This window comes from Lepidochelys kempii, chromosome 26, assembly GCF_965140265.1.
Source record: "Lepidochelys kempii isolate rLepKem1 chromosome 26, rLepKem1.hap2, whole genome shotgun sequence".
NCBI classification, from domain to species: domain Eukaryota; kingdom Metazoa; phylum Chordata; order Testudines; family Cheloniidae; genus Lepidochelys; species Lepidochelys kempii.
This window is the reverse complement of record NC_133281.1, coordinates 15,398,687-15,411,489: the sequence shown is the minus strand read 5'-3', so window position 1 is coordinate 15,411,489 and position 12,803 is coordinate 15,398,687. Positions and strand designations below refer to the sequence as shown.

General features: G+C 50.7%; 1 protein-coding gene across 5 annotated transcripts in view; it reads right to left on the bottom strand.

Annotated features, from left to right (window-relative positions):
• MAT2A (methionine adenosyltransferase 2A) overlaps window positions 1-12,095 on the bottom strand; it is a 33,994-nt gene extending 21,899 nt beyond the window's left edge. For 4 of the 5 annotated variants that reach the window (XM_073325145.1, XM_073325148.1, XM_073325149.1 and 1 more), the window contains exons 1-8: window positions 11,921-12,095; window positions 9,154-9,231; window positions 8,908-9,030; window positions 8,623-8,735; window positions 8,350-8,493; window positions 7,877-8,095; window positions 7,281-7,463; window positions 6,417-6,550 (exon numbers count right to left, since the gene is read on the bottom strand). In XM_073325145.1, the coding sequence (XP_073181246.1) occupies window positions 6,417-6,550; window positions 7,281-7,463; window positions 7,877-8,095; window positions 8,350-8,493; window positions 8,623-8,735; window positions 8,908-9,030; window positions 9,154-9,231; window positions 11,921-12,011 (1,085 nt within the window). In that variant the 5' untranslated portion in view covers window positions 12,012-12,095. Of the gene's footprint in view, window positions 1-3,869; window positions 5,471-6,416; window positions 6,551-7,280; window positions 7,464-7,876; window positions 8,096-8,349; window positions 8,494-8,622; window positions 8,736-8,907; window positions 9,031-9,153; window positions 9,232-11,920 lie in introns of those variants that run through there. The other variant, XM_073325147.1, reaches the window with a different exon arrangement.
• Window positions 12,096-12,803: the final 708 nt, after the last annotated feature.

The following is a 12,803-nucleotide window of genomic DNA, read 5'->3' as shown; positions in this document are numbered from 1 at the left end:
GTACTCATCCAAGGACAAGGAAGAATTTGTGCCTTGGGGAAGTTTTTAACCTAAACTGGCAAAAATAAGCATAGGGGGTCTTTCATGCAGGTCCCCCCCATCTGTACCCTAGAGTTCAGAGTGGGGAGGGAACCCTGACAGACCCCCTCTCTCACCAGCTTGTAGAAAGCCTCTTAGCTAGGTCATCCCGTTACCCCCTGGCCACACATTATGCTCTGGCCCTGACAGCAGACAGACCCAGATCTGGCCAGCAAGCTTAGAGAGCTGGCCTGACCACCACAGTAGCAAAGTGTCACATGCTCATTAATGGATTCATTCTCAAAGCCCCCCTGCAGGGAAGGAGGAATCATCAGTCTTCCAGCAGGGAAACTGAGGCTCCAGGACACACTTGCCCACTATCCCATAGGTCAGTGGCAGGGCTAGGGTACTGGCCTGGGTTCTAGTCCTAACTACAGACACAGGCTGGTGGGTGTCTATTAACATGAAAAATCCCCCTCCTCCCCCAGGCAACAGCTCATTCATAAGCACCCTTTGCTTTCACCGCTGTGGTCCAGGACCAGTTCAGCCTGAAATGCTCAAATAGCCAAAGGGCTGCCTTTTATTTAGTCCCTCCCTTTTATGATCTTCTACTTCCTGTTTTCACCACTCCCTTCCCAGCAGCTGGCTTCAAATCAGCCGACAGCTCCCTAGCCCAAAGTTTCCTTTTGAGTCCGGAAGCTTTGACCCCAAGTCTTGGGGTGGGGTATTGGGGTGTCACGAGACTGAATCAGTTTTAACAGGCACAGCTCTGCATACAAGAACCACAACAGCTCACATTTACTGCAAGCTACTTAGCTACCTTGACAAAAATCTTCACTTCCAGCATTTAACAGCACTATAGCATGGAGGAATGGCTGCTTCACATAACACTGGCCCCACTTCAAATGGGGCCATAGTTCTTGGCCAATGTGTCTGACTTGCTCAAAACACCGACCTCTGCAAGACTCTGGCCCTATTACAACAAAGGCAGGCATTTCTTGCTTAAGGTGAGCCATGTTTTCTTTCAAGGGGGCCATTTAGTGTCACAGGGTAGCACATCCATCAGCAAGGAGTGATATGAACTTCAGGACCAGAAGGGAGAGCACCAACTTGAAATCAAAAGGCAATGCATCAGAAGTAGATTCTGCTGCTACCTCTGTGTCCTGACAAGCATAACTCCTTCACTCTTCAAAGGATTCCTTAGTCCCTGCTGCTATAAATGACCCACAAACTAGAGGGGGTTCCAGACACAAGCTCAATAGGAAAACTCAGACTGAAGCGTCAAATGCTCATGTAAGCTAGATAGTTACTGTGCTCTAAGGTGTCCCTTGTAACACTAGTAGGTGTGTATTTAACCAGAGCAATCGGATGTAGGTTTGGGTGCCTTTTTCAATGGCAGTCATCTTTGCAACACAACTCAGAACCTTTCAGTGACACCAGCTGTAACTTCACCAAGTCACTTACATTAGCTATTTCAAATGACTAATTACTGTTTGTTTATAATTAAGACAACATGTAACAAGTGATACTATGTATTACTGCAAACTGCTCTCCAGCCCCTGGGAGCAGAGCTGAGCCCAGAGAGCCCATGTCAGGCCTGTGCCCAGTAGGTAAGGGCAAGCACAATCTTCCCCCTTTAGCAATGTGGTTCTCAAAGTTTTGTACTAGTCAGTGACCCTTTCACATGGCAAGCCTGAGTACAACCCCCCCTTATACATGAAACACACCTTTTCATAAATTTAAAACCATTATAAATGCTGGAGGCAAAGCAGGGTTCTGGGTGGAGGCTGACAGCTCACAACCCCCCATGTAATAACCTTGCGACCCCCTGAGGGGTCCCAAACCCCAGTTTGAGAACACCTGCTCTAGCAGGAAGAAATCGAGATCAGTCATGAGCCACCTTTTCTGAGAAAGCTCATGGCAGCTGATGGGTTAACAGACATAACTACCTTCTACACATTACATCTCACAAAGCAGTGGATGTATTGTATCTTGACTTTAGCAAAGCTTTTGACACGGTCTCCCACAGTATTCTTGTCAGCAAGTTAAAGAAGTATGGGCTGGATGAATGTACTATAAGGTGGGTAGAAAGTTGGCCAGATTGTCGGGCTCAACAGGTAGTGATCAACGGCTCCATATCTAGTTGGCAGCCGGTGTCAAGTGGAGTGCCCCAGGGGGTCGGTCCTGGGGCCGGTTTTGTTCAATATCTTCATAAATGATCTGGAGGATGGTGTGGATTGCACTCTCAGCAAATTTGCGGATGATACTAAACTGGGAGGAGTGGTAGATACGCTGGAGGGCAGGGTTAGGATACAGAGGGACCTAGACAAATTGGAGGATTGGGCCAAAAGAAATCTGATGAGGTTCAATAAGGATAAGTGCAGGGTCCTGCACTTAGGACGGAAGAACCCAATGCACAGCGACCGACTAGGGACCAAATGGCTAGGCAGCACTTCTGCGGAAAAGGACCTCGGGGTGACAGTGGACGAGAAGCTGGATATGAGTCAGCAGTGTGCCCTTGTTGCCAAGAAGGCCAATGGCATTTTGGGATGTATAAGTAGGGGCATAGCGAGCAGATCGAGGGACGTGATTGTCCCCCTCTATTCGACATTGGTGAGCCCTCATCTGGAGTACTGTGTCCAGTTTTGGGCCCCACACTACAAGAAGGGTGTGGATAAATTGGAAAGAGTCCAGCGAAGGGCAACAAAAATGATGAGGGGTCTGGAACACATGACTTATGAGGAGAGGCTGAGGGAACTGGGATTGTTTAGTCTGCGGAAGAGAAGAATGAGGGGGGATTTGATAGCTGCTTTCAACTACCTGAGAGGTTGTTCCAGAGAGGATGGTTCTAGACTATTCTCAGTGGTGGAAGAGGACAGGACAAGGAGTAATGGTCTCAAGTTGCAGTGGGGGAGGTTTAGATTGGATATTAGGAAAAATTTTCACTAGGAGGGTGGTGAAACACTGGAATGCGTTACCTAGGGAGGTGGTGGAATCTCCTTCCTTAGAAGTTTTTAAGGTCAGGCTTGACAAAGCCCTGGCTAGGATGATTTATTTGGGGATGGGTCCTGCTTTTGAGCAGGGGGTTGGACTAGATGACCTCCTGAGGTCCCTTCCAACCCTGATATTCTATGAAGAGCTTGTACAGCCCCCACTCAGGCTGCCCTACAGATCATGGATGTTGTATTTAACCTGACAGGACAGCAGGCCACAAGGCACATGCTGGAGTTGGGCTAAATTATAGTTAAATGACTTTTTTAAACCCAAAGCACCCCTAGCAGTGACAGTCTCCATTAACTGCTGCATCACTACAGCGGGCAGTGTAAGGCACTCAGGGGTAGTGGGTATTTAGTGACACCTGGGAGTTCAGTGCCTGATCAAATTGCACAGTCCTAGCTGCACTTTGAGGCCACCACCTGTACTGGCATAAACCAGGGTTGCAAGAGGGGGCCCTAGCCAGTCTGGTATCAGTAACAGATTGTGCCATACCCCTGGAGATCAGTACTAGGAGCAGTCCCTGAACAGACCACAACACAGGCTGAATTTCACTGTAGGCTTGGATCACAACCATCCTGCCCCCCATGCTTCTCCTACCCACCTCAGTTATAAATCAGGAGAAGCGGCGAGTTGGAAGTTCTATCCCCAGCCTTAAACTAAGGCACTAGTCTTTCCACAGCAGGGCAAACAACTGGCCTTGAGGAAGCCATCCTCCTCTGTCCCCCAGCCCCAGATTGGGTTCCCCTTCCCACAGATGTGACCCCACCATGACTCCAGCCAAGCTATGAGCATGTGCTTGGCTATGCCCACCTAAACATGATGCATTGTTCCAGATAAAGTTTGAGCAGAGACCCTTAAGGTAGAACCTAGCACTTTATTCAGATCTTCAGTTAATTGGTGGGATTTGAAGAAGCAGACATACGTAATAAACCTCCACAAAAATAGATCACGAAAGGCACTTTCCACTCAAGGCAGAGGCCATGGGATAAGCATGTAAACAAGCTGGCTTCTCTGTACAACACCAGCCAAATCAGCTTCTCCCATGGCCAGTTGCCCTAGCTTTGCCCTCCCCCTTATGTTTACACCAGCCAGACCCCCTGTAGGTGTGACCCAAGGTTTTTCTGTAGGACACCTTGGCCTATCAGGGAATGCTGGAAACATGGCAAGGAATCATGGTGTCCAAAACAAAAAAAGAAGTGTTAAAAAGCTGCCATCTGAGCCAAGGGCTTCTCTGTACTCACACCCTGCCCCAGAGAACAATAAATAAGCAATTAGAAAAATGTTCAAGTATGAAGGGTTATTTTTGCCATCTCTCCTCCCCTCCAAATGCACCTGTGGCTCTGAAGGAAGCTGGCTTCTCTGTAGCTACGCCAGCCGTTCAGAGCACGAATTGGACCTGGCTTTGAAAATAAAACAAAGTTTAAAAACCCAGGAGGAGTTCTGTGCAGTGTGGAATTCTCCAGCTTTCTTATAAAGAAAAAAATTACTCTGGTACCAAAGTGTTCAGCCTACAGACCTCGGTACTGCCTGGGGACTTCTCTGTAGTACATCCCCAGGCTGCCAAGGGCCCGTTTGTTAGACAGGAGATGGTGAGGTTTGGCTAGTGCTGAAACCATGCATAGGATTGATTATCTTTTTAAAAACCTTATTACGTACGTCCTCCAAGAAAGACAGCTGAAAGTGGAGAGGTTAAAATCTGGTGCTACTCCAGGTGGAATTAAGAGCATAAAGCACCACAAGTGGGTAGAGCAAGAACTGCCTTTGAATAAAAACCGCGGCAGGCTGGAGCTCATGCAAGGCTAGTCTGCCAGGGGGAAGCGCTCCCAGACAAAAGCTACATAGTCAGACTGACCAGGTTACGGGGACTAGAGGCTTTACATTCTTAGACACCACAAAAATCATGCAGCTCAACAGGGCTGGGGCTGGACAGATGCTATAATGAACCACAGATTCCACAGGCATGTTACAAGGGCAATTTCTCAGTCAGCATTTGAAGGGGAAATTCACTGCAGTTCTTAGACTTTCAGGGTTAGGTTCGTGGGCATACAACAGATCCAATCTTAAAGCATCATTTACTAGACAGACTGATGTCTGCTCATCTCTAGGCAGTTACACAGATAGCTTGTGCTCACTAGTTCCACTAATAGAGTGAGCACGATGCCAGAAATAGGAAGAGAGAATCTAACTCGTGGTCCCCATAGAATTAATAGCCATGGCAATGGACGAAGTTTGCTGAGTAAGAGCTGAACAGGAGGACAGGATAAAGTTAGGGAAGAGGGGCTCTTTCCCCCAGAGCCTGAAAGCTTCTCTGTAGCCTACGCCAACAGGTCTGGGGAGAAAAGCCTAACACTTTCAATATTTTAGCTTTTTGGGCAACTCCCATGGGAAGCTGTCCCTACCAAAGTGGCCATAGGCTGCGGTCCTCTGATAAATGGGCTTCTTCAGATCCAGATCCCTGGAATATACAAGTCCTTAACTTAATACAGAGCATTCAATCACAAGCAAAGCAAAACAAGAGACAGTTTTCAGAAGCTCTGGTTTAGGTGAAGTTTTTTGACTCAGCAGGGGCAAGTCATGGAGGCAGACACTCCGTTGGTGGAGCAGGCTTGGAACTGCATGCGCTGTGTGGGAGGCCAAGACACCTTCCACCTTGCTGTAAACCCAGACTCAATGCAACTGGATTCATTCACTGACTTGGAGCCGCCTCTCTTCCCCTCGCTTCCTTTTAAGAATCAGTTGTCGTTTCTCAGGCTGCTTTGTTTTTTAGACCGTGTCCTAGACACTTAGCTAGTTGCAGTCCAGTCTGAACTCATCCTGAGAAACTACAAGCGTCCAATCTCACATGAGGTCATATGATACTTACCCCCTTAGAGGGCTACAGCACATCAGGACCTGGTGATCCATTTGGTGGAACCACTTATCTCTTCTGTTTAAGCAGCTCTTGTCCTAGCCCAATGGCTGCTTCTGACTTTAAATCGGATGCTTCCAGCACAGGTTGCAAAACAGGCATGAATGCAAACAGCAGCTCAACATTGCACCCAAAAGATTTGCTAAGATGGTTAGGCACCCAAGTCCTGCTATAGAATGCAGGATTTTGAGTCCAGGAGCATTTAGCACCCAATCCAAAGGCAGCCTCAGCCTTCAAGCACCATTAGTGCTCTCCGATACTTAATCCGAGAGGCCACCTGCTTGGTTACAGAGATGGGGTTAGCTACCAGAGGCAGTCCAGCGTGGACAAGCGCACTTCTACTGTTAGCGTGACATGGTAAGGAATCAATTCCAGCAGCATTTGTACCATCAGTCTAGCCCTGGTCTTTCATTCCCTACTCATTAGTGGCTTCAGATTTACCTACAAGCAAGTAGGGAGCTATTCCCCCCTCTGCATGCATTACCATCTTTACCTGACAATAACCCCAGGGCGGAGGTCAAAGTTCTTCTTCACAATCTCTAGCAGCTCCCGCTCACTCTTTGGAGAAGTGCCATAGTGGAAAATGGAGATGGACAGTGGGTGGGACACTCCAATCGCATAGGAGACCTGAGGGCAAAGGACAGTTTAAACACCTCAGAGGACTTGCTGGAGCAGATGACCATGTGGCCCCCCCGTCTAACACTCCCTCACCCCACATTCTGAAGGGGTACTTTGATCCTAGTAATGCAGGGGCTCATCTACCCACTCAAATACTTCCAACAACTGTACCTCCACTCTCATTCTACATGCCAGTTACAGTAGTTACAAGAATGATCAGCTCTCCGTTCAGCTGCTCTGAAGGTATGACCCTGTTCATATTACTCTCTACACTGGCCAAACTCCCCTTCGGATCTTACCTTCTATTCCTGGGTTTTTCTTTGCTCTATTCTCTCTCTAGAGTCTATCCTGGAAGGGACACCCAAGCAGTGCAGCACACTGCAAGTTGGTCACTGCAGCAATGCAGATAACGATCCATTGCGTTCTAGGTTATTACTCCTTGGTTTGGAGAGGATTGTCTATACAACCAAGAATAGCAGTTGCACTCCCACGGCAAGCTTCAGTTATTCACCACCCTCACTGTCAGCTGCCTTCCAAATGCCATCCCACCAGCTTGTGCTGATGGAAAAAATGGGCTTCCCAGTACAGCTAGCCACACCCCTTTCTTCCCTTGGCACAGCAGCCCCAAAGATCTTTGGCTCAATACGGCTTTAAAGGGAGACCCTGCCAGCCATCAATACCACCAGTAAATCCATCTCATTTACGAACATCCCTCTCCAAACTTGAGGCCAAGCCATACCTGGACAAGCACTCTCCTACACAGGCCAGCCTTGACGAGGGACTTGGCTACCCAACGAGCAGCATAAGCAGCAGAACGGTCCACTTTGGTGTAATCTTTCCCCGAGAAAGCACCTCCTCCATGAGCACCCCAGCCGCCATAGGTGTCAACGATGATCTTCCGGCCAGTCAAGCCAGCATCTCCCTGGAATTAACAACCCCCATTAAACTGGACTCCATTTAGAAACACCTCAGTTTAGAGCACAATAGCCACTGCTTACACTAACTTAAAGCCTAATCCTTGCATGCACTGAAGACAATGTTTCACTTTAAGCGTAACTGTACAAATGGCAGCTGAACTATACCAGCTCCACTTGCTCCAATACTCTCGTTTGTTGAGAAGCGTTTACTCCACTGAGCTCTGCAGAGCCATTAGTTCTGGGGGAGAAAACTGGCTTGTAAGTCTGCACTGGAGGCCCCCATTAGCCTGGCTATGATCCCATACTGCTAGAGACGGGGAGTTTTGGAAGACTGGTCACCCTCAATGCCTGCATGTAGACTAGACACACCCAAGTGAAACACACAAGTCCATTCCTTGGAGGATTGAATCAGTCTTACCTGGGGACCACCGATGACAAAGCGGCCACTTGGCTGCAGGTGGTAGATTGTATCATCATCCAGGTATTTTGCAGGCACAACAGCTTTGATCACTTTCTCCTTTAGGGCATCCCTCATCTCATCCAAGCAGACCTCTTCATCATGTTGAACCGATATGACAATCGTGTGGACTCTAATAGGGATGACAGCGCCACGGTCCTGCATGTACTGCACAGTCACCTGAAAGGATACCCCAGACCCGGAGAAGAAAACCAAGTCAGGGACAAGCACATCTACAGCAGATCCTAATAGGGGACAGCAGTGCTCTCCATACCCTCCAGACTGCTAAGTAGGAATGAGAATACAGTCTAGTTTCGTTTCATTATCGGTCCTCCCCCCCCCACAAAGGCAGAAATTCATTCTGCTCTTAGCTTACTAGAACCAGGCTCTCTCGCACATGCCCATACTGCAGTGTATGACAAGGCTCCACTTACCTGAGTTTTAGAGTCGGGTCGCAGCCAGGGCAGGGTGCCATTGCGACGCAGGTCTGCCAGCTTGGCATTCAGCTTGTGCGCTAGGACAATGGTCAAGGGCATGCACTCCTCAGTTTCATCTGTAGCATAACCGAACATCAAGCCCTATGGGAGAGAAGAGGGGTCTGAAACCTCAACTTCAACAGAACCAGCTACTGACAAGTGCCAAGTATTGTCCTATAAACAAGAAAACATTTCTGCAAGCTGGGAAACAGCTGTTACTAGAATACTAACCTGGTCCCCAGCACCAATATCCTCTTCACTCCTGTCTAGATGGACTCCCTGGGCAATATCAGGAGACTGCTGCTCCAAGGCTACCAGCACATTGCAAGTCTTGTAATCAAACCCTAAAACACAGCAGAATCTCAGATTCACAGAATACCTGCACCGTCCAGCTACTCCTAGAAAGTTTATAATTTGTTCCTTAGAACACCTAGCAAATTGGTTACAGATACTTTTAGAAGCCAAAGCTAGAAAAAAAGCTTCCCAAACCTAGAACAAGGGGCACGAGGCACTTACCTTTAGAAGAATCATCATAACCAACATGCTTGATTGTATCACGCACAACTTTCTGGTAGTCAACAGCAGCTCTGGATGTGATCTCACCGGCCAGGAGGATCATCCCAGTCTTTGCAACAGTTTCTAGAAGAGAATAAAAGGATATTCATCAACTTCAGTGTCACTCAAAGAAACAGCTCTCCTAAGGTAACAAAAGTGCATCTAATAGGTGAAATTCCTCCCCTTTTCTAGGCTAGGTATCCTCACCACAAGCAACTTTGGCATCTGGATCCTGTTTAAGGTGGGCATCAAGGACAGCATCACTGATTTGGTCACAGATTTTATCTGAAAAGAAATCAAACAGCCAATCACTCTCAATGCACAGTGTATCTCACTGAATCCCTTTCTCTTTCCGCTCAATATGTTTAACTTCAGCCAATTCTGGGAGTCTCCATGCCAATTTGTCAACAGAAAGCAACAACTGCAGTGTTACACAACACCAGGCAGAAGTGTTGTTATCTTACACTGTAATTTCCTGTCCCTCAGATGCAGCACTTGTCCCATACTATTGAGGTGTTTTGGGGTTTTTTGGGTTAGTGTGGAATCCTAAGCATTTTCTAGTGGAACTTTTAGGATCAAGTTACTCTTATGTCAGGGCTTAAATTTAGCCACTCTTGCTCTCTCTTTGTGATGTATCTATAAGACAGGATTTTGAGTGTGCAATCCCGGCAGCTCTGAATAGGACAATGCACTGCATTGCCAAGGGATTTACTTAAGCACCCACATTACAGCAGCATCTGATCTGCAAGTGGTTCTGCCCTCAAACAGAAGATAACAAATCGAAGATAACAGCTGCAATTTGGTTTGTACAGGTGTTTAATTTTAGAAAACTGCCCTGACAAAATGGCCACTTGCAGCAAGACCACTCTAGATTTGCACATGTGCAGCAAGAGACTGCATGTGCCCAACGTAGCCCCAATGACGGAATTTGAACTTGCAATACTGTAGGCCGTAGTCATGTTGCCAGTAGCCATGGCTGCCAAGAAACAACCAAGTTGTGAGCAGCAAGCAGCCAGCTTGAGACTGCAGAACTGGTTTCAGCTGGTCAGCCAGCCTGCGCATAGCTAGTCGCTCTAGCATGACTGCTGCAGACAATTATTCTAGAGCAACCTGAAACCCCTAAGCACTAAGGGCTTTGCAAGAATTGTTCAAATTCTGTGATGAATAAGCTACTCACTCAGGGCTAAATGTCGTCCTTGACAATGACCTTTCAGATCAGATTTGGAACAGAGTGACAATTTTGTGTGCTGTACAGGAACGAGATGGAATAAAGGAAAGCCTGACACTGAGCTAGCCCCTCCCATCATCTTTAACCCATTCATTCCTCGGATCTTTCACCAGTCACCTTGAACAGCAGAGCTGGAAATGATGTGACAATAAGAATAATTTTCTCGACCACCCAGGGAGGGAAAAAATTCCCCCGGATGTCATTTACAAAACAACACAGTCTTTTACACCTCCAGGAACGATTTGTTTTACTAACAGCCCCCAGGTAATAAAACAGACTAAAGGGAGGATTTAATGACATCACAAAATTTCTGGTTAGGATAACTATGCCAGCATCAATCATTTGAGCACTGCTGTCCCTAGTCCTGTAGTGAAGACAGACTGATATTAGAGGAAGTAGTTTTTGAAACCAGTTCACCTGTTTGGCCAGACCATAACTGGCCAATGGTTAGGAAAAGGTAGTGACTGATACACAGCAAATGCCACTGAACAGTCGATTAAGTTCATTGTGCAATGTGAAAGTGATTTATAATGGACCAGAGAATGGGAATCTAAATAGAACAGGGCCCCAAAATGGAGATTGCAGTCAGAAAAAACACAACGTTGTTATACTGAAACAATGCCAGGACTGAGATAGAACATTCATTCTTTGTCATGGAAATGAAGGAACCTATCAAAAGCCCATTGAGCAGTGACCTCTAAATTGTCCAAAGCAATTCCTCACAGCCTCTGACACTATTTTAGACACTTTCTGCAGTGGGTGAGGAAAGGTAGTGATCGGTGAGCGCTGAAGTCTGAAACACAAGGCTATGCAAGAGAATATACACCATCCGGATTTATGTCTTTATTTAAACCTCAGTTACTGCGTTCAGCACCCACTGAACTCCTCTCTTCCCAGAAATACAGCCCCGGAGCGGGAGACGCGCGGCGCACCCGGCCCTCACAGCACTTGCGGACACAGAGGAGGAACAGGAGTCAAGGGGAGATGAAGGGACTTGCTCGAGGTCACGAAGCAAGTCAGTGACAGAGCTGGGAAGGGAATCCAGGCTGGCAAGTGCGCGGATCGCTGCGGCCTCCCTGCGGGCAGCGCGCTGCGACGGCAGCGCCGAGCACAGCGCGCCCGGGGCGGCTGGGGCTCCCTGCCCCAGGAGAGCGAGCGGCCGCAGGCGGCAGGGACCGGGTGCGAAGGGCCGGTGGGTTTCCGGGACAGCAGCGGCAGGCGAGCAAAGGGACCAGGGGGCTGCAAGGGGCCCCGCGGAACCAGGAGGCACCGGTGGTCTGCGGGGGTCGCTGTACGCGGTAGAAGAGCGGAGGCAAGGTGCTTCGGCGCCCCCCCCCCCTCCCGGGGCGCCGCGCCGCCCCCCCCCTCCCGGGGCGCCGCAGGCTCGAGACCCCCGGGCGACCCTCGCCCGGCTCCGGCACGGGAGGCTGATGGGTCCCATGGCCCGGAGCCACGATCGCCCCCCCCCCCCCGCCGCGGCGGACACGGACCGTGGCCGGGGGAGGGACCCGTCCCCGCGCGGGGACCACGTGCCGCCCGGCCGAGCCTGCAATGCGGCGCGCGCCCTCGCGGATAATGGCGGCGGGAGCGCGCGCCCGGCCGAGAGTTTCATCATCCCCCCCCCCCCCGCCGCCCAGAGACAGGGCTGCGCCGCGCGTGCACGCGCCGGGCGCTTCCTCCGGAGGAGGTCGCGCGGCCGGGCCGGTTTCCCGCCTCGGAGAACGAAGCCGCGCCCCCGCCCCTCACCTGGGTGCCCCTCCCCCACGGACTCGGAGGTGAAGAGGAAGCTGCCCTCGTCGATGAAGGCCTCGTGGAAACCGTTGATCTGCCCGTTCATGGCGGCACCGGAAGGAAGCGGCGAAAGAAGGAGGACGCTCCGCAGACCTCTGCTCCGCCAGAATGAAAGAAGCGCCTCAGCGGCACCGGTATTTATACGCTCCCGGCCCCGCCCCTGGCAGGCCCCGCCCCGCCCCGCCGCAACGCGCCAATCTCGGGGCGGGCGGGGAGAGCGGATTCGGACTCAACCACACTCCGGGGAAGGGGGCCCCGTTACATAATAAATCCCCCCTCCCCCGGCACACCGACCAGCTCGCTCCCAGCCGGAGGGAGGGGATTTCTCATAACGCACCGTAGGGCAAGACGACAATTCCCGTCCTTGACGCGGCCCGGGAGGGCAGCAGAGGGAGGTGCTCCGTCTCCCCCGCGCCTCTGCCACTTGCAGGGGTCCCGGACGAAAGGCACAAGCTCGAGCCGACTGTCGCCGCAGAGAGGCGCCGGAGGGAAGCGCTGCTGCGCAGGCGCAATGAGAGCCTCCCCTCACGCCTGGCCGAGCTGCGACCCTCCCGCCCGCTGCCCGGGAACTTGGAGGGGGAATGTGGCTGATGCGCCTGCGCAGTGTGCCTCGCGCGGTCAGGAGGGCGGCCCTGACCCGCTCTGGCGCCCATCTTGGTTTCCTCTTCGTCCAATCCCCTGAGCAACCAGACCGCCCCCCAGCCCCTCTCCTCCGAGCCCTCCCCCGTGCCCCCCAGCCCTGTACCACGTGCCCGTGCCCCCCCGCCCCCCGTACCACGTGCCCGAACCCCCCCCTCCACCCCCCGTGCCCCCCCAGCCCTGTACCTCGTGCCCGTAC